Raw genomic sequence first — 22,515 nt, 5'->3', positions numbered from 1 at the left:
TAGCCAATAAAGAAAACAAAGATCAAGTATGGAAGTGTTTAATTCTTATTATATAATAAAAACTAATGTATTAAACTAATCATAAGTGTTAGGAATATTTGAACTTAAAAACACCTCATGCAAAATAGAAATCATTTTAAAAATTATTACAAAGATTATATAAAAGGTTTGGTAATTGTAACAAAATAGTTAATTTAAAAAAAAAAAAAAAAATATGGTCCAATTTAAAAAAATAAAAAATAAATATGGGAGTAATCATCATTGTATTGAACTAATGAGGAGTTTTACTTTAGTATGCAAGTACATTATAGGAAATGAAAAAAATACCTGGTGCAAGTATTTTAGAAAAAAAAAAAAATAATAATAAAAAAAAAAAGTTACAATATTTTAGAAATTGTTTATCAAAGCTAGCAGGTCTTGAAATTCTGCTCTGTGAAATACAAAAAGCATTTTCTTTTTTAAACCCATTATTTAAAAAATTACAAATCATTTTTCAAAAGACTAACCTGTGTGTATGTATGATTTTGTTTGTTTATTTAGCTCGTGATACTGGTATATTTAATTATATAATTTCAGATATTCATTAGGGTTTTATTCACACACTATCCTAAACTTTCCCCTCATACCATACTGTTCTATTTCCAGCAGGCAATATATATTATTTTTTTGGCAAGACATACATGTACATGTTATTGTTTTAGTCTTCTATTTAACACCAAAAAAAAGCAGTCTGTATATTATTTCTAGTCCTGACTGGCCAATATTAATTTTCCCGATCCAACCATGGTTTCAAACTCTCTTTTTTTGTTATTTACTGGTAATCAGTTACCTCTAAATATAATTGTAGTTTTTCTCCTTTTTTTTTTTATATCTGTGATAAATAGCCACCTGAGTCCTTGTATCACAAATGACTGCTTTAGCCTTACGGTAAACCTGTTCATACTACGATACTTTTGTTAGGTGATTTTGGAGAGAAGTAAAATTGCTTGATGTTGTGGTTAAGCCATCGGACATAAGGCTGGTAGGTACAGGGTTCATAGCCCGGTACCGGCTCCCAACCAGAGTGAGTTTTAACGACTCAATGGATAGGTGTAAGGCCACTACACCCTCTTCTCTCTCACTAACCACTAACAATTAACAACTGACCCACTGTCCTGAACAGACAGCCCAGATAGCTGAGGTTCGTGTGCCCAGGACAGCGTGCTTGAACCTTAATTGGATATAAGCACGATGGGTCTAGGAGTGTGTATAAGTTACTTCAGTGTGGAGAAGCGATTGTAGCTCTAAATATACTTGGGGGGCAGGATCTAGCTCAGTTGGTAGAGCGTTCGCCTGAGGTACATGTGTCATAGGATCAAACCACCTCAGTGTACCCATTTTCTAATTGGGTTTTTCCTCTGTCCCAACTATTGCCCCACGACTGGTATATCAAAGGCCATGGTATGTGCTGTCCTGTCCTGTCTGTGGAAATGCGCATATAAAAGATCCCTTGCTGCTAATGGAAATATGTTGAGTTTCCTCTAAGACAAAACAAACTAAACTTTAATTTATTTTTTTATTTTTAGTAAATGTACCGTATTTTCCCGTGTATTATGCACACTTTTTTTCCAGAAAATACAGGTTAAAAATGGGGGTGCGCACTATACATAGCAATAGAAAAAATATCTTTTAAAAATGTCCAGCGATCACCCATGAAAAATCGCCGATCGGTAGTTTACGGTACTTTACAGGTTATTGACAGTGTTCATTACAACAAAACGCCAAAACCCTCTTAAAAATCGCTTTTCACTTGTGATGGTTGTAATATACAGGTGGTTATAACTAATTTAGCTATATAAATGTTTTATTAGTGTACTATTAAACACAAAAAACCCTACTATTTTAGTAAATTTGTCAGGTTACAATAACCGATATATTTATTTTATGACTCGCCTCAATTTGCTGTTACACTGGCCAGTATGTGCCTTATATCATGATAATCATCGTATTAATCATTAATTTTTGGAACATGTGGAGCAATTTAATTACCACTGATGGTTATCAATCCCAACAAAAGACGGCAATTAAGAATTAATTTTATTCAGGATCTTAGAAATGCAGCGATGCGTGTTTCAGGGCCATGTTGTTACCGTTTTGATGTATGTGGTAAAGAACAAACAAACCGACGGACGCTCCAACGTTTTTTCGAGTTGTAGATCACCCGTCCTTCAAGAAAAACGACGTGTAATTAAAGAACATGAGGGGTCAGAAAAGCGACAACTGGGGCTAAATTATTGCCCACCTTGCCCTTTCAGTCGTCCACAGGGAGACGGGAGGGAAAACAATGTCCGGCCTCTCGACAACAACAAAAGGTCAAAAATTGCCTTTCTCTCGCACCGCTTTAGAAACAATTGAACGACTTGTTCCTTTCATCGGGGATCAGAGGATGGTTTTTGTCCCAAGTCTCCAGTTTTTTTTGTTTTGTTTGTTTGTTGCTCGCTGATAGACAGAGGTCACTACTGTCTTCCCGTCTTCGCGGTCCCGCCGTTAGACCAGATGTCGTCCCGAAAGTGACCACCCGTCAGGCTAGGGTTGGACACGCTCTTTGAGTTTGTCACCCTACAGCGGAGACCGTCAATACACTAATCAAGAGGATCATCTTTCATATTTTTATTCATTTCTTCATCAATTAATTCTGATTGCTTTTTTGCACTCCCTACCACTCTGCGGGGCTGTCGGAGAGAGAGGATATCTTTCACTGTCCGTGAAAAGCCAGTGTATGGGTGTTTATTGAAGATAATGCACCGTGATTTCCAAACTCGAGCATCCTCCCTTGCAATTGGTTTTTAATGAGCTTTTTTTTCTTCTTTCTCACTCTCAACATACTGAAGAAGTGTCCACAACTGCTCCATCTTACCGGAGAAATTGAACGTGACGTCGATATGTAATCTTGAGTAATGCGAAATAATGAGCAAATATTGCATGCTGTGTCCAGATTTCATGGTATCGGATAGCCGTGTCCAGGGATAATGCGATTACGGATGGGCTATTTACACTGCCGTGACAGGCGTGATGGATAGAGGGCCCTTTTAATTACTTGACATCTCATTTTTTAACACTTATTTAATTTGCATTAAAATTTTCATTTTTCTTTTCAAAGAACTGTTAAAAAGACAGTTGTGGGAAATGTGTTTCAAGATGTGAAGAATGAAAAAAGAGCTGTTTATACAATCACGGATAAAAAATAGACACATATGTTGAGCATTATGTTTGAGCCCTCATATTAAGATTAAACTTTTTTTTATTACATTGGTTTAATATTCACATGCATTGAGGTGAGGGATGCAGATACAACAATGTTTTCCAATTCCTTCTTCAAACAGAATAAAATTAAATATTCTGGTTTGCATGTATTAAAACATTAAAAAAATTAGTGGGCCCGACAGGCCCAACAAATAAATTTAGGGATATTCCAGAATCGATCACAAGTGGAAATGAGAAGCACAATGTGTTTTTTTAATATATCCACCACCCATAAAATTGAATATTATTTAAACTATGTATGAATTAGGGAGAAGATCTGGCAAACCTGACAAAATATAAAATAATTTTTGGTGCATCCCACTACATATGATAAATATGGAACAGTCCCTTATAACTCTCCAACCCGATTACCCATCCAATCCTTTTTGGAATAGTTCTTAAAATGTATCCATTTTTGCTTTGTTTAATGACATCACTAAGTTCATTGATTTATTAATCATGTGCTATTGGATATCAAACTTATGATCTCAGAGGAAACCTGCTACATTTTTCCATTAATAGCAAGGGATCTTTTACATGCGCTTTCCCAAAGACAGCACATATCACTGACTTTGATATTCCACTGGTCCAGTTGTGAAGCACTAGTTGGGACAGGAGAAAAACAAGAATCAGAATATGTATTCAATATATACACAATATGTTATATTTAAATTATGAAATTGTAATATATGGAGGTTATTACCAGTGTTTTTTGGTATCGTCAGTATCATATATTAGGAATAAAAATTGTATTATGCGAGCATCTGGCAAGGATAATAATCTCTTTATCATATAATCTCAACCTTAATACAATATGTCCTTGTAAACTGTATACACAACTTTAGTGCCTGTCAGCCTTTAACCGATATTCAAATGACGTAAGAATATGTGACGCGGTATCTTTTTGAATGGAAATGACGTCCAATTTGAATGACGTCATTTTGGATATCCATGCCTAAAAATAAACTAGTGCTTAAACATTTCTTCTTCTGACCACTGGACAGCTTTCAGTGTAAAGTTGCTATTGAAATGTTTTTGTTTGATGACTGTGCATGCATACATCAATTATGGAGTGCCACCATAGTACGTTTGCTTAAATATCAATTGATTTTATGAAACTTGTGTCATGATTGATATATTACCCTTGCTGTTGCTGGGGCAATACAGCAGTCCTGAGACTTGCTTCGTAAAATCAGTACAATACACAAGCGTGCACTGTTTAATAATCTCTATGCACTGTAGATTCAGACATTTACATCCATGCTACAGTTTTCTAATGAATAATTTTTTTTTGTCTTTTCAGATTATAGAAGTTAACAATATGAGTAAAGTTAAATTAAAATATTGGTAAGTATTATTTATACAGTGAAATCCATCTAAACCGGACACTCACGGGACCCAAGTAAAATTTAAGGGAAATCTGGTTTAGTGAGGTCATGTTCTGTACTGATATATAAAAATGGACTGTGAAAAATGTCCTGTTTTGAGGAAAATTCCCAGTTTATAGATGGTCTGGTTTAGAGGAAACTTCCCAGTTTACAGATGGTCTGGTTTAGAGGAAACTTCCCGGTTTACAGATGGTCTGGTTTAGAGGAAACTTCCCGGTTTACAGATGGTCTGGTTTAGAGGAAACTTCCCGGTTTACAGATGGTCTGGTTTAGAGGAAACTTCGCAGTTTACAGATGGTCTGGTTTAGAGGAAACTTCCCGGTTTACAGATGGTCTGGTTTAGAGGAAACTTCCCAGTTTACAGATGGTCTGGTTTAGAGGAAACTTCCCAGTTTACAGATGGTCTGGTTTAGAGGAAACTTCCTGGTTTACTGATTGTCTGGTTTAGAGGAAACTTCCCAGTTTACAGATGGTCTGGTTTAGAGGAAACTTCCCAGTTTACAGATGGTCTGGTTTAGAGGAAACTTCCCAGTTTACAGATGGTCTGGTTTTGAGGAAACTTCCCGGTTTACTGATTGTCTGGTTTAGAGGAAACTTCCCAGTTTACAGATGGTCTGGTTTAGAGGAAACTTCCCGGTTTACTGATTTTCTGGTTTAGAGGAAACTTCCCAGTTTACAGATGGTCTGGTTTAGAGGAAACTTCCTGGTTTACTGATTTTCTGGTTTAGAGGAAACTTCCCAGTTTACAGATGGTCTGGTTTAGAGGAAACATCCCAGTTTACAGATGGTCTGGTTTAGAGGAAACTTCCTGGTTTACTGATTGTCTGGTTTAGAGGAAACTTCCCAGTTTACAGATGGTCTGGTTTAGAGGAAACTTCCCGGTTTACTAATGGTCTGGTTTAGAGGAAACTTCCCAGTTTATAGATGGTCTGGTTTAGAGGAAACGTCCCAGTTTACAGATGGTCTGGTTTAGAGGAAACTTCCTGGTTTACTGATTGTCTGGTTTAGAGGAAACTTCCCAGTTTACAGATGGTCTGGTTTAGAGGAAACTTCCCGGTTTACTAATGGTCTGGTTTAGAGGAAACTTCCCAGTTTATAGATGGTCTGGTTTAGAGGAAACTTCCCAGTTTACAGATGGTCTGGTTTTGAGGGGTTTCACTGTAGTACATAACAGTATTTAAAACATTTATATTGTTGCTTGGCGAGCTGCACTCCACCACACCCACCCTACCCTATCCGATCTCAACTCACTTTTCTTCACCCCAGTGGACCCCACACTACCCCACCCAGTATCACCAGAAACAACTCTACTTCACTGAGTCTGCTCCAACACACTCTATCCCCACTCGCCCCCCATCACATCCCTTTCCCCCCACAACATCTCACTTGTTATTCTTAAAAGAGTGACATGTTGGGGCAACAGCTTTCCTCATGCAATGTCTACGCCATGTGTTACTGTTAACCATATGGCTGCTGTAAATCACAGACAAACCAGCATTGTTCCGAATATCATTCCTTTCTTTCAAAACATGTTTTCTTAAATATATTTTCAAAGTTTACTTTTTTTTCTCAAAATGTATTCACAGTATGACATGCAGTTTGTACATTTTGTTTGATAGCTAACATTAATAATTTATGGGTTTTTCCCAAATGTCTGTCTCTACATTTTCACATAGTAAAACAGCTTGAGCCGAAATTAATAGAAGTACGACATCAGAAATTATTAGGAATAGCTTTTTTCTTAGAGTACCTCCTGCTGTGTGTTTTTATGTCGCTTGCTTTGTTATTTAATCCCCTAATTTAACTTTCATCATTACACATTTATATCAACAGTATGAATGTGATTTTCTGCCTCAATGAATACATATTTTAGTATCATTACCTTCGGATTCACCCATGCGTGAAAAGGTGTAACATGTTGTCGAGAACAAGACCCCACTCTTTATTAAGAACAAGCAGTGGGTTTTAATTACCAGTTTGCATTTGACTTTTTCCACTTTGATATTGCAGTTAATGATTCCCAGGAGAGTCGTAAATTCTATTGTTTATCAACCCATAGAAAACAAAATACTGTTCCGTTAGAGTTAATGTTATGTTGTGTTTGTTTTTCTTAGATTGGAAATTTACATTCATACTGTCACAGTACATAATATGAATGAGAATATGAATCATTTCACAGCGTGTTCGACACATTAATACATTGCATGAAATAATAATAATATTAATAAATTACATGTATCAGTAATCATGCATAATTTAATAATAGGTATTGTCAATATTTAATAGAAAGGATTGTGTACATTTGAAGAGGCTGGGATCTAACTCGGTGGGTAGAGCATTCACCTGATGTGCTTGAGTTGAAAGATCGAATACCCTTAGTAGATCCAATTTCACATCCCAGCCAACGCCCCATCACTGGTATATCAAAGGTTGTTGGATGTGCTATCCTGCCTATATAAAAGTGCATATAAAAAGATCCCTTGCTGCTAACGGAAAAAAGTAGTGTGTTTCCTCTGAAGACTATGATCAAAGTGACCAAATGTTGGACATTTTATAGCCAATGATTAATAAATCAGTGTGCTCTAGTGGTATCATTAAACAACACAAAACTTTAACTAGGTTACATCCTCCATTATTCAGAAGACAAAAATTAAAGAATTTGTTTTCGAAGATTTTAGACCAAGTGTCACACTAGCTGTATATTAAACACTTAATATATACCAACTAGACAAACATTTCTTTCCTTTCTAAATCAAGAGGTGATGCTAATTAAGAAAAAGGACTTCAGACAATAATGGTTAGAAAGAGATATAATTTGGTGTTCTGTGTATGTACCAATGATGCCAATCATTCTACAAAATTTCAAGAAAATTGATGATTTCAAAAAGTATGTTAAATGACATGAAATGACCCAAGCTGCAGTTGATTACCTTCATACAACCATTAAATTTAAGTAATTTTAGCTAGAATTAATACTAATTTGAACATGGATATATTTAAAACTGGTATTCAGTATTTTTGATGCCTATATTCAGTTTTCATAGCTTGGGCAGTCAATTATAATCTACTAATGACATTTCTTTATTTAACCATTAAATGTAAGTAATTTTGGACAGAATTACTAATAATTTGAACATGGATATACATTTTATACTGGTATTCAGTATTTTTGATGCCTACATTCAGTTTTGATAGCCTGGCCCGTCATTTGTGCTCTACTGATAATGTCACGATCTCTTTATTAATCTCCTTTTGTTCACATTAAATAATGTTCAAACACTTGGTCACTTTGGTGATAAAGTATTCACACTAATCTCGCCCCATCTAATGCAGTAAAAATCAATGGCACTGATCTTTTGTGCCCTTCTGGTGACATTCTGTGTCTTTTCAGCACCTTCAGCTTAATTGCTTTTTGATAGCATAGGTTTTGTTGATTTTGGCCTAGTAGCTAAACAAAAGGGACAAGATTTTAATCTTTACAATATCTGGAGCTGATTATGGCTCATAGTCATTAACCAGATGGGAAAATTGCTTTTGAGTTTTCACTTTTGAATATTTTATGAATCTGTTAGAGATTTAACAAGCATAATTGTAACCTTATTTGTGTAAAAAAAAATTATGTATGAGGAGATCCTTTTAAAAAATAAGAAAAAAAAAAGATGAAAAAGAAATATTTTTGGGGGGAGCAAAAGTCTTACTACATATTTATTAATCTATCTGTCTATTTATATTCCTGAAAATTATGAAAAATTAATAACTCTTTTGTGTACATTTGTTAGGAGATCCTTATAATAATAATAATAATAATAATAATAATAATAATAATAATAATAATAATAATAATAATATATATATATATATATATATATATTGTTTTTAATGTATTTTGGCAAAAATCTTCCTATATTAATCTATATGTAATTTATATTCATGAGAAATATCAAAAGATATAGAACCGATGAACGTAAAAGAAATAAGAGACAATCCTTAAGTAACTTTTGGAGCTGTAATCAGATCTATGGTGGGTGGTGGTGTTGTTGGTGGAAGGGAGTTGAGCATGCCCCCCACCAGCCCTGGTGATGCTGCTGTTCTATTTGTAACAATGTACTATCATCCATGGAAAATTGCATATTTTCAGATTCTAAAAGAAAACAAGATGTCAAAACTTTGGAACCTTTAATTTGTATTCTTAATGTGATTACTAGGGTATAATATTTAGTTTGTGTACCAGGTTGTTGATACAAATCTAGACAAATATACTTTGATAAGTTTTTAATGGAAAACCAGACAGAAGTGGGTTTTTTTTTACAATATGTGTGTGTGTGTGTGGGTGTGGGTGTGTGTGGGTGTGGGTGTGTGTGTGTGTGGGTGTGTGTGTGTGTGAAAGACTGCAAGAGACTAATGTAGTAACCATAGCGATTTATTAAATGATGTTCAGAGGTGTTGTTAATTTGTTCCTTTCTTTGTGTGGGATGGGATCTAGCTCAGTCGGTAGAGTGTTCGCCTGAGATACTTGCCTTGTAGGATCCAGTCATCTCAGTGGACACATGTCTCTGATTGTGTTTTACCCCCGTCCCATCCACTGCCTACAGCTGCTATATCCTAAGTAATGCTTTTTTTCTGAGGGTAAGACGTAGCTCGGTGGTAAAGCGCTCGCTTGATGTGCGGTCAGTTTGGGATCGATCCCCATCAGTGGACACATGTCTCTGATTGTGTTTTTCCCCCGTCCCATCCACTGCCCACAGCTGCTATATCCTAAGTAATGCTTTCTTTCTGACGGTAAGACGTAGCTCGGTGGTAAAGCGCTCACTTGATGTGCGGTCAGTTTGGGATCGATCCCCATCAGTGGACACATGTCTCTGATTGTGTTTTTCCCCCGTCCCATCCACTGCCCACAGCTGCTATATCCTAAGTAATGCTTTCTTTCTGACGGTAAGACGTAGCTCAGTGGTAAAGCGCTCGCTTGATGTGCGGTCAGTTTGGGATCGATCCCCATCAGTGGACACATGTCTCTGATTGTGTTTTTCCCCCGTCCCATCCACTGCCCACAGCTGCTATATCCTAAGTAATGCTTTCTTTCTGACGGTAAGACGTAGCTCAGTGGTAAAGCGCTCGCTTGATGTGCGGTCAGTTTGGGATCGATCCCAATCAGTGGACACATGTCTCTGATTGTGTTTTTCCCCTGTCCCATCCACTGCCCACAGCTGCTATATCCTAAGTAATGCTTTCTTTCTGAGGGTAAGACGTAGCTCGGTGGTAAAGCGCTCACTTGATGTGCGGTCAGTTTGGGATCGATCCCCATCAGTGGACACATGTCTCTGATTGTGTTTTACCCCTGTCCCATCCACTGCCCACAGCTGCTATATCCTAAGTAATGCTTTCTTTCTGACGGTAAGACGTAGCTCAGTGGTAAAGCGCTCACTTGATGTGCGGTCAGTTTGGGATCGATCCCCATCAGTGGACACATGTCTCTGATTGTGTTTTACCCCTGTCCCATCCACTGCCCACAGCTGCTATATCCTAAGTAATGCTTTCTTTCTGACGGTAAGACGTAGCTCAGTGGTAAAGCACTCACTTGATGTGCGGTCAGTTTGGGATCGATCCCCATCAGTGGACACATTGGGCTATTTCTCGTTCCAGCCAGTGCATCACGACTGGTACATCAAAGACTGGTATGTGCTATCCTGTTTATGAGACGGTGCATATAAAAGATCTCTTGCTGCTAATCGAAAAGAGTAGCCCATGAAGTAGTGACAGAAAGTTTCCTCCCTCAATAACTGTGTGGTCCTTAACCAGATGTCTGATGCCATATAACCATAAATAAAAATGTGTTGAGTACGTCATTAAATAAAACATTTCCTTTCCTTTTTTTGTCTTTCCAGTGGGGTTCACTTCAACACAGCACAAGTTCGGCCAACCATTGAACAGGTGGATCAGTCGTTTGGTGCAACTCATCCTGGAGGTATGTTAGTCTTATAATCTGAATTCAGTGATCTTGTAGGGTGTATGCTAGTACCATCATTTCTAGGTACCTCTCTAAAATATGTGCATGGTCTGTCTGAATGAGAAAATAGCCCTGTTTGATCAACTGGACCCTGTGAAGCCCCATGTACGTACCCCTTGATATTGAAATCCACCCAGAACTAGCTCTGGGTGAGCAAAAAACAATTTGCCTAATTTTCTATCAAAGTTCGAAAATTGCAGAAACCCAGTTATTTTCTAACAAAATGTCAGTTATTACATGAAATTATTGCTCCAAGTTAAAATAAAATTTACCAACTTCTTTCAAAATTTGCAATTGGTGAATTTGGTGAGTGCCAGAACTAGCCCTGCCCATAAAAGAAAGGCATTTTTGCCTTGAAAATGAGCTCAGATTAGTATAAAACAACTGAAAATGAGCTCAGATTAGTATAAAACAACTGAAAATGAGCTCAGATTAGTATAAAACAACTGAAAATGAGCTCAGATTAGTATAAAACAACTGAAAATGAGCTCAGATTAGTATAAAACAACTGAAAATGAGCTCAGATTAGTATAAAAGAACTGAAAATGAGCTCAGATTAGTATGAAACGACTGAAAATGAGCTCAGATTAGTATAAAACGACTGAAAATTAGCTCAGATTAGTATAAAACGACTGAAAATTAGCTCAGATTAGTATAAAACGACTGAAAATGAGCTCAGATTAGTATAAAATAACTGAAAATCATCATAAAAACAAGTCTGGTGAGCTGTACTCTTCAGTGGAGATGTAGTTATTTATCACAGTAAACATTGCTTATATATGAAAGGTTTACGTTGGAGACATAACACTGGTTGGTGAAAGTGACTTGGAATAATCACCATATAGACTATCTATTCTAATCTCCATGATTAACCACGATATTTGACATGATGTACACTCTATATATTACACACCGGTGTAAGATATTGCCCATGTCATAACAATCACTCAATATCTAACTACTGTAATATTGGCGTGACGTGAGCTTGACGTAGATCACTTGACGTAGATCACTCATGAACAGTGTTGGTATTGGACTCGCTTTCACTCATCAAATACCAAAACTGTTCCCTCATTTCATAAAAATGGTATGACAGGCAAGCTCGTTTAGTATTCTATATATATATTGTATGTTATATAATACATGTTTGAGCTATTTCACTTTATTTTGTTTGCAGTGTACATATCTGAAAAACAGTTGTTTGTTCTCAACTTCAGAGGTCTTTCATTTGACTTTCCTATTGATTCCAAATTTGAGGTAAGTTGTTTTCTTGATGCATTAGTACAATACATCAAGGTACAAGGTGTATTTCACCTAATTGTCAAACGCATAGAACATTTCTATGTTATCAATATGAAGGGTTTCGATTTAGCTCACTTGATGAAGACTGCTTGCCTGAGGTGCTGGAATTGTAGGATCGAACCACTTCAGGGATCTCATTTTCTGATTGTTTTTGTCCTGTCCCAACCAGTGTTCCATGACTGGTGTATTAAAGGCTGTGGCATGTGCTGTGTTGTCTGTGGGAAAATGCATATACAGGGTTTAGGCTGAGGCCCATTAAATGTCAGCAATTTGGCAAATTTGCTAAAAACATCTGTCACCAAATTCAAGTTTCATTTAGTCAAATATCAAAAATGGTGATAGAGTGAAACTCCTCTAAACCGGACACCCTTGGTACCAAGTAAAAAGTCAGGGGTCCAATTCACTAAACTCTCACAACTTTGCGATCTCGCAGTGCAATGCTAAAAGACTTGCAAAGAGGATACTTTGTTGTCTAGCAGAGCCTAAAAGACCTTTGTGAATTAGGCCCCTGGTTTTTAGAGGTTCTCTTATGTAACAGATATTTAAAAATGGACCACAAAACGTCTGGTTTTGAGGAAATTCAGGTTTACAGAGGGTCCGGTTTTGAGAGGTTTCACTGTACATCTATGAACTGCAGACGATTTTCGAATGAGCTTTTAGTAATGAAATATATTTGCCAAATTCATCTTCAAATCACACTTGGTGATACAGCGAGCGACAGCTTAGACCCTGAATATAAAAGATTTCTTGCTGCTAATCGAAAAATGTTGCACGTTTTCTCTATCAAAGGCTGTGGCATGTGCTGTCCTGTCTGTGGGAAGGTGCATATAAAAGATCCCGTACTGCTAATGAAAATGTTTTTGCATGTTTCCTCTAGAACCAGAAATTACTAAAATTATGTTTGACATCCAGTGACCAATGATAGTAAATCTCGATCCCTGTCGGTGGGCCAATTAGGTTATTTCTCGTCCCAGCCAGTGCACCACAACTGGTATATCAAAGGCCATGATATGTGCTATCCTGTCTGTGGGGTCATGCATATAAAAGATCCCTTGCTACTAATGAAAAAATGTAGAGGGTTTCCTCTATGAGTGTCCGAATGACCATGTGTTTGACATCCAGTAGCCGATGATGAATAAATCAATGTGCTCTAGTGGTGTCGTTAAACAAAACAAACAAACTTTTAACTGTTTGATATATATATTTATAATAAAGTGTAGTATGCCTTTATTCTGTTGTGCTTTGTTTAGTTACATGTAAGTCAGATCTGGCCCATGCTTATAATACATTTAAAGTCCATACTCAATCTAAAATGACGTCACACGGATACAAATTGTATGGCATTGTCATGATGTTACTGTCTCAGACTCTATTAAAGTCTTGAGTCTAAACTCTAAAAGGTTTATAAGCACCAGTCCAGAATTCAGAAGTTCAGACAAAGCTTGCCAAATTGCTAACAGGATTGTGTGTCCGACTTCAGTTTAAATATTGTTACGTGCATGTTTGTTCTTTTCTAAAATCTCACACAGAAACTGCATGTTAAAGTCACTGTCACTGTTTTTTTACGGTATTTATATTTGCTGGTTTGTATTAAATACATTTGGAGCTACAGTACTACAACTACCTTGATGACCAAAACCACTGTAAATCCAGTTGACCCTTTAAACAAGAAGTTGTAACTAATGTGTAATTTAACAAAAAAAGAAGAGCTAAGGGCCGAATTTACAAGCTTGTTTTTTTTAAACACAGGTGTTTAAACATTTAAATGTATGTAGGGGCGGGACGTAGCCCAGTGGTAAACACAGGTGTTTAAACATTTAAATGTATGTAGGGGCGGGACGTAGCCCAGTGGTAAACACAGGTGTTTAAACATTTAAATGTATGTAGGGGCGGGACGTAGCCCAGTGGTAAACACAGGTGTTTAAACATTTAAATGTATGTAGGGGCGGGACGTAGCCCAGTGGTAAAGCTTTCGCTTGATGCGCGTTTGGTCTACGATTGATCCTCGTCGGTGGACCCATTGGGCAATTTCTCATTCCAGCCAGTGTTCCAGAACTGGTGTAACAAAGGCTGTGGTATGTACTATCCTGTCTGTGGGATGTTGCATATAAAAGATCCCTTGCTGCTAACTGAAAAGAGTAGCCCATGTAGTGGCGACAGCGGGTTTCCTCTATCAATATCTGTGTGGTCCTTAACCATATATCTGACGCCATATAACCGAAAATAAAAATGTGTTGAGTGCATCTTTAAATAAAACATTTCCTTCCATCCTTCTAAAAACATGTAGTTACATGCGTGTAAGACAAAAACAGGTATTGTAAATTCGGTCCTATAATTGCGAAGATATTTTATACCGTCTTTAACTAGGGTTAGCACCTTTTCTGGTAGCGTTTTAGTATCTTTATTTTGTTTTAGAAACCATATTTGGGTCTAAAAGTAATTTAGGTTATGTTTTTACAGCTGTAGGCAGGGTTAAAAGAAATGATTAACGTATAAGTACTGTTACAGTAGCACAGTTCCACTTGTTGATATTCTGATTTGACAAATATAATTGCTACTGTCCATCAAAGGCAGTAGAATGCCAAACTTGCAGGAATTAGAACCTGTTAAAGTTGAAACAAGACAAATCTGTTTGCCAGGTTGTAGTCAAATATCATGAGATGGCATTACATGTGTTGTCATTTTCAATAAAGGCTATTTCAATTTTATACAAATTATTGAAAATCCTGAATTAAAATCGCTTTTGGCAAAAAGGAAAATTGACCAAGAGAAAGCAAGAGTATGAATATCATGTTTTACTCATTATTGGGAATTCAAAATATATAAATTAAAACCGTATAAATCATAGTTCATAAGTTTAATACATAAGTAGACTGGCAGGGAACCTGTTTTTTTTTCAAAATCTTGATTAGCAATATTTCTAGTCAGTGAAAAGTTGATTAGCAACTACTGTTCAATGTTTCGAAATTGTGTAGCGATCTGTGAAACTTGCATAGTGATTCGTAGTGAAAATGTTCTCTGACTTGACTCCCCGCCACCCTCGATCGTTACACTAGTGATTAAAATATGTACTAAACTGATACTAATAAGCACTTCCTTGCCTTCAGTATGGATTGGCAGATAATAGTTATTGAGGGATTTTTCGTTCTATCATAGATGTTCATTGCTAGGCAAGGGCAAGAGATTGTAAGTTGTACTTTTGTTGCTTGCTTGCTTTTTCTTTTGTATGATGTGAATTACGACATATCATAGCACAAATTGGCTTTGTTGCAAACTATTTCCTTAACGTCATTCTAACAGTTGACAAAGATGTTTTACGTTCATCATTGACAATTTTATCACTTTTATACTGTTTAATGTTAATGTTAGTTTTTTGGAGTATACGTAAACTGCATAGAGTTGAAAGGTTTATGAGTTGCTGAAGAATTATTACTGTAATTTAACGTTGGAGGAAATCATTTTTATTGTCAGGGACAAGTAAACATGATACTCTGGAAGGATTAGTAGTAGTACCGTATATGTTCTAAATAAAGTGTCTTAATTACCTTATGTTTGTGACAGCACCAGCATGTTGTATACATGTGTACATGCAGTACATGAAATTAGGAGTGGCATTTAGCTCAGTCGGTTGAGTGCTCACTTGAGGTGCTTGTGTCACAGGATCAAATCACCTCGGTGGATCCATTCAACTGATTGGGTTTTTTCTCATTCCAACCAGTGCACCACAACTGGTCAAAGGCAGTGGTGTGTGTTTTCATGTCTGTGGGAAAGTGCATATAAAAGATCCCTTACTGCATTAGGAAAAGTGTTGCGGGCTTCTTTGGATGACTACGAGTCAGAATTGTACCAAATGTTTGTCATCCAATAGCCGATGATTAATAAATCAGTGTGCTCTAGTGGTGTTGTTAAACAAAACAAAGTTTAACTTCTTAAATGAAATTAATTTCTCTAAACTGTAAGAGTCATGTAGTTTAAAATGTTCTGTATGTAACATTTCAAGGGCTAATAATATGTTTTTAGACAATATTTTTAATCTACTATATGTTCATAATACTCGGAACATGACAGCATAATTATGGTAACAAAAAATCACAGGTCGTCAAAAACCTTAAAAAGTACTGAAGATATAAAAATATAATCTACGTTCTTGAAAACACTTGAAAACAGTAAATTTTAGTGTACTTGAAATTATTTTAATTTCATGTGTTTTTCAATTTCATGTGTTTGTAACATGAGCCTAATTCCTACACTGACCACCCTCTCAGTCTGATTGGATCAATTCATACTGCTATCTGATTGGCTATTTACCTTGCTTACATGCTAGTTGGCAAACAAATAATATTGTATTACTTTAAACCTTTTTTAAAAAATTCAAAACTACTATAACTTTTAATGAACATTGATTTAAGTGTGATTGTTAAATTAAAACATTTTAACTTACTTATTTTATTTTAAATTTTTATTTATTTATGAGCCACATTTTCTTTTTGAAAGTTTTAAAAATAGTTTATGAGTTCATTAATACAATTAATATAATTATATTGATTTTAACAATGGTAACAATTAATATAATATTTTAATTTTAACTGTGATCATTTTATCAATAATATTCATCTTTGTTGCACAGTTTATATTTAAAATAATTGAGGTTAAATTAAAGATGTATAATGTGTGATCTTTAGAAATTTAATTGAAGGGAAATAACTAGCAGTGCAATCCTACTAATTGTACCCCCTTGCCTGATAATATTTACAACAATCCAGCACACAGCAGCAACTTCCATTTATTCAAGTTTCATTTTATGTCACAATTGGCATGTTTTTTTTTTTATCTTGCATACATTATATTGTATTAAATAAACAAAACCTTTTTACACGGAGGTCTGTGTGCAAAACACCAATCTTAAACCAGAATGTCATACCATTTTTATACTGAGATTCTTTGAGTTATGGCCCTTAACTTAGGAGATATGAAAATTAGTTTTCTAGACTTTTTTCTTTTTTTTTGCAATGGTTGAAGATATTGAAATGGAATATTGTATATAACTTTATCATGTACTATTACAGACCAAGTTTAACCTTCTTGGTGATTTACCCATTTTTCACTGAGTTATGGCTCTTGAATTTAGGAGATCCAAAATTTGTTGGGCCCGGTACTCTCATAATGCTTGTTTTATTTTCCAACCATAAATCTAAAAAAATTATTTATAAAAAGTCATGGTTTAAAACTGTCATGTTTGTGAAATGTTAGTCTCAAATGCAGATTACCATACCAGTCTTGATTTTAGTCCAAACTGAAAAATTGTCTTGCCAACTATGAAGGCTGTGTATTATGAGATTGGGCATAAAAGACCCTTTGTAGCTAATTAGAAAGAATAGTCTTTGACAGTGTCAGGTGTTTTACACTTTAGATCAGTTTCTCGGTCCAGCCAGTGAACCACGACTGCTATATCAAAGGGTATGGTATTTGCTATTCTATCTGTAAGATCTTTTGCTACGAATGGAAAAATGTAGTGGCTTTCCTCTCTAAGACAAAATGTCAAAATTACAGAATGTTTGACATCCAATAGCCAATGAGTAATAAAGCAATGTGTTCTAGTGTTGTTATTAAGCAAACCAAACTTTAGATCAAGTTCCACAGTTATTTGATCCTAGAATGTCATTAAACTAAAAGTAGAAAGACACTGTCCAAACTGCAGAGACAAGAACCTTTGATGTGGACCTAAACTATAGAATAAAGCATTGGTCTAGATAAACACTAGAGAGAGAGAGAGTACCTTTTAGCATGCCCCTTATACCACTAGGGTTTCGCGCATGTCCATCCCGGGCCTGGCCTCTGGATAGATTAATTAGAGAGAGAGAGTACCTTTTAGCATGCCCCTTATACCACTAGGGTTTCGCGCATGTCCATCCCGGGCCCGGCCTCTGGATAGATTAATTAGAGAGAGAGAGTACCTTTTAGCATGCCCCTTATACCACTAGGGTTTCGCACATGTCATGTCCATCCCGGGCCCGGCCTCTGGATAGATTAATTAGAGAGAGAGAGTACCTTTTAGCATGCCCCTTATACCACTAGGGTTTCGCGCATGTCCATCCCAGGCCCAGCCTCTGGATAGATTAATTAGAGAGAGAGAGTACCTTTTAACATGCCCCTTATACCACTAGGGTTTCGCACATGTCCATCCCGGGCCCGGCCTCTGAATAGATTAATTAGAGAGAGAGAGTACCTTTTAGCATGCCCCTTATACCACTAGGGTTTCGCGCATGTCCATCCCGGGCCCGGCCTCTGGATAGATTAATTAGAGAGAGAGAGTACCTTTTAGCATGTCCCTTATACCACTAGGGTTTCGCGCATGTCCATCCCGGGCCCGGCCTCTGGATAGATTAATTAGAGAGAGAGAGTACCTTTTAGCATGCCCCTTATACCACTAGGGTTTCGCGCATGTCCATCCCAGGCCCAGCTTCTGGATAGATTAATTAGAGAGAGAGAGTACCTTTTAACATGCCCCTTATACCACTAGGGTTTCGCACATGTCCATCCCGGGCCCGGCCTCTGGATAGATTAATTAGAGAGAGAGAGTACCTTTTAGCATGCCCCTTATACCACTAGGGTTTCGCGCATGTCCATCCCGGGCCTGGCCTCTGGATAGATTAATTAGAGAGAGAGAGTACCTTTTAGCATGCCCCTTATACCACTAGGGTTTCGCGCATGTCCATCCCGGGCCCGGCCTCTGGATAGATTAATTAGAGAGAGAGAGTACCTTTTAGCATGCCCCTTATACCACTAGCGTTTCGCACATGTCCATCCCGGGCCCGGCCTCTGGATAGATTAATTAGAGAGAGAGAGTACCTTTTAACATGCCCCTTATACCACTAGGGTTTCGCACATGTCCATCCCGGGCCCGGCCTCTGGATAGATTAATTAGAGAGAGAGAGTACCTTTTAACATGCCCCTTATACCACTAGGGTTTCGCGCATGTCCATCCCGGGCCCGGCCTCTGGATAGATTAATTAGAGAGAGAGAGTACCTTTTAGCATGCCCCTTATACCACTAGGGTTTCGCACATGTCCATCCCGGGCCCGGCCTCTGGATAGATTAATTAGAGAGAGAGAGTACCTTTTAGCATGCCCCTTATACCACTAGGGTTTCGCACATGTCCATCCCGGGCCCGGCCTCTGGATAGATTAATTAGAGAGAGAGAGTACCTTTTAGCATGCCCCTTATACCACTAGCGTTTCACACATGTCCATCCCGGGCCCGGCCTCTGGATAGATTAATTAGAGAGAGAGAGTACCTTTTAGCATGCCCCTTATACCACTAGGGTTTCGTGCATGTCCATCCCGGGCCCGGCCTCTGGATAGATTAATTAGAGAGAGAGAGTACCTTTTAGCATGCCCCTTATACCACTAGGGTTTCGCACATGTCCATCCCGGGCCCGGCCTCTGGATAGATTAATTAGAGAGAGAGAGTACCTTTTAGCATGCCCCTTATACCACTAGGGTTTCGCACATGTCCATCCCGGGCCCGGCCTCTGGATAGATTAATTAGAGAGAGAGAGAGAGCAGTACACTAGGGTTTCGCGCATGTCCATCCCGGGCCTGGCCTCTGGATAGATTAATTAGAGAGAGAGAGTACTTTTTAGCATGCCCCTTATACCACTAGGGTTTCGCGCATGTCCATCCCGGGCCCGGCCTCTGGATAGATTAATTAGAGAGAGAGAGTACCTTTTAGCATGCCCCTTATACCACTAGGGTTTCGCGCATGTCCATCCCGGGCCCGGCCTCTGGATAGATTAATTAGAGAGAGAGAGTACCTTTTAACATGCCCCTTATACCACTAGGGTTTCGCGCATGTCCATCCCGGGCCCGGCCTCTGGATAGATTAATTAGAGAGAGAGAGTACCTTTTAGCATGCCCCTTATACCACTAGGGTTTCGCGCATGTCCATCCCGGGCCCGGCCTCTGGATAGCCAGTGGTCAGGTCTGGGACAGAATTAAACACTATAGAGAACAATACTAGTGAAAGGTAGGAACATGGAGAATTAAGCATTTATGCAGGGTAAAACTAATGGATGTAGTCCAAGAATGTAGAGAATTAAATGATGTAGGTGAAAAATGCAATGATAAAACATATATGACTAGAATGTTATTGAAAAAACCACAAGAGGAAATACTGAGGTATACCCATAATGTTGACCCAAACTTGTAACAAATGGATCATTGATGTAAACCCAGAATGTAGAAATTATAGTCTGTCCCACAAGGAACACCTTTTTTTCATGCTATGAAATTTACTGCAAGTTATTTATTTCTTGAGTAGATTGTTTTCTAAATTGCACACAAAAATAGTATTTTAAAAAAAATTCCAAAACGCTTTTACTTTTCTTCTTACGTCAGACAAAACTGAAATTATTTACAAATTTTTTTTTTGTAGAAAGATGGGACGGACTATAAGTGAACATAGATAAAATGTATATGTAAGTTGAAAGCAAAGAGTGAAATATGTGACTATTGTGAATGAAGCATTGAAGCTCAGAATCTAAAAAACAAAACATTGATATAGACCTAGAACACAGAACATGGCTCTTTCATGATATAGACCAAAATGGACCCAAATATAGACCAAAATGGACCCCAAATATAGACCAAAATAGACCCCAAATATAGACCAAAATGGACGCAAAATGTAGGGAATAATAGTTGCTTGATATAGTTTCAAATAGACCTAGAGGTTGGATCAATAACACAATACGTAGACTCATATTCATGAAGGTAGTGCACGATTATACAACGGGCCATTGATGGAGATCTAGAATGTTGAGTTTGTAAGCAGAGCTTCTAAAAGTTTTACAAAACCTACTAGCCATGGGATCAGTGATTTAAAACATTTACTAGCCACAATGAAACATTTACTAGCCGCAATGAAACATTTACTAACCGCAATGAAACATTTACTAGCCACAATGAAACATTTACTAGCTCTACTTTACTTTTAACTTAATACAGTTTTACTAATTGTAATAATCAGATCATTATGTCACCTAAAGAGGGAAATAGAACTTTAAAACACTAAGATTGGGGTTTGAGGGTGGGGCCAGGATATTGAAATTTACAAAATAGACTTAAATGCAGTATTTGACAACTTTTTTTCACTAGCTGTCGGGCATGGCGATGGTAGTTATTTACTAGCCCAACATTGAATATCACTAGCCATGGGAGTGGGGCTATCTCAATCTAGAAGCCCTGGTAAAAGGTCCAAGCTAAAAAAAAAATGTAACATCTGTTTAAGTCCGTATAGTAATATTATTGGAAACCTTGATTTAAACTTTTTTTTTAATCTATGTTATTTTGTTTTTTTAACAGCCCAAGTATGCCCATGGTCTTGGATCGCTTCAGTTTCCCAACGGAGCCTCTCCCATGGTATCCAGGATGTGTGTGTATACAGGAAACAGTATCACAGAAACCAAGTAAAGTAGCCGTTAGAATTTACACATACAAATACATGTACCTGTATATGCAGTAGCAATTATAATGCATGTGCAAATACCCTGATTAGGACAATAGCGGTTACATTTTATGTGCCTATACACTGAACAAGCAGTAGCAATCACATTTTATGTTTGCAAATACCCTCAACTGACAGCATGCAGTAGCAATTATGACCTTTGTTACATTATTTAGGGCAGGACGGAGCCCAGTGGTAAAGCATTTGCTTGATGTGTGGTCCGTCTAGGATCAATCCCCATTGGGCTATTTCTCGTTCCAGCCAGTGCTCCACAACTGGTGTAACAAAGGCCGTGGTATGTACTATCCTGTCTGTGGGATGGTGCATATATAAGTTCCCTTGCTGCTAATCGAAAACAGAAGCCCATGAAGTGGCGACAGCGGGTTTCCTCTCGCAATATCTGTGTGGTCCTTAACCATACGTCCGATGCCATATAACCATAAATAAAATATGTTGAGTGCCTCGTTACATAAAACATTTCCTTCCTTGTTACATTATTTAGTTTTCATACAAGTTTTAATGTTATTCATTGTACAGTTACATGCCAATTCACGGATTATAATGGACTATAGAACTATTTAATTTTACCTTTTTGTCCATTGGCTTGTTTTCACTGAGAAGTAGCGAATCAGATAAGAATACTTTGTTTACACCATGATTCCATATTTTTCTCAAATTGATACATGCTTTTTATTTAGATCTCGTTTAACAGCCAACGATTATGTTCTCTGTTTTAACGTGTGTTATTTTTCCTTCAGAGCTCCTGGTTTACCTATTACGTGTTTCCATGGTAACTGCTTTTCCGACTGTGTCGAAGTATTACGAGAGCATAATACGACAGTAGGGTTAAAGTTCCATCTAGTCACAGAAGGTAAGAAACGAGTATTTTCTAAATGTCGACACTATCCTTCATCTATTGACTATTTATCTTATAAATGTTAAATGTCATGCTTTTATCACAAACTATAATTACTGTTGAAAACAAGCTTTATTCGGTGAACAAAATCAATACATAATGTGCTTTCAGACAGCCAA

General features: G+C 37.2%; 1 protein-coding gene across 1 annotated transcript in view; it reads left to right on the top strand.

Annotated features, from left to right (window-relative positions):
- LOC121388599 (UPF0183 protein C16orf70-like) overlaps positions 1–22,515 on the top strand; it is a 60,055-nt gene that overhangs the window by 25,404 nt on the left and 12,136 nt on the right. Inside the window, exons 4-8 of the mRNA XM_041520001.1 lie at positions 4,586–4,629; positions 10,553–10,632; positions 11,852–11,931; positions 21,339–21,442; positions 22,239–22,351. Coding sequence (XP_041375935.1) covers positions 4,586–4,629; positions 10,553–10,632; positions 11,852–11,931; positions 21,339–21,442; positions 22,239–22,351 — 421 coding nt within the window. The remainder of the gene's footprint in view (positions 1–4,585; positions 4,630–10,552; positions 10,633–11,851; positions 11,932–21,338; positions 21,443–22,238; positions 22,352–22,515) is intronic.

Source organism: Gigantopelta aegis, chromosome 14, assembly GCF_016097555.1.
Source record: "Gigantopelta aegis isolate Gae_Host chromosome 14, Gae_host_genome, whole genome shotgun sequence".
NCBI lineage: Eukaryota > Metazoa > Mollusca > Gastropoda > Neomphalida > Peltospiridae > Gigantopelta > Gigantopelta aegis.
The sequence above is the reverse complement of the archived record's forward strand: the minus strand, read 5'-3'. Positions and strand labels throughout refer to the sequence as shown.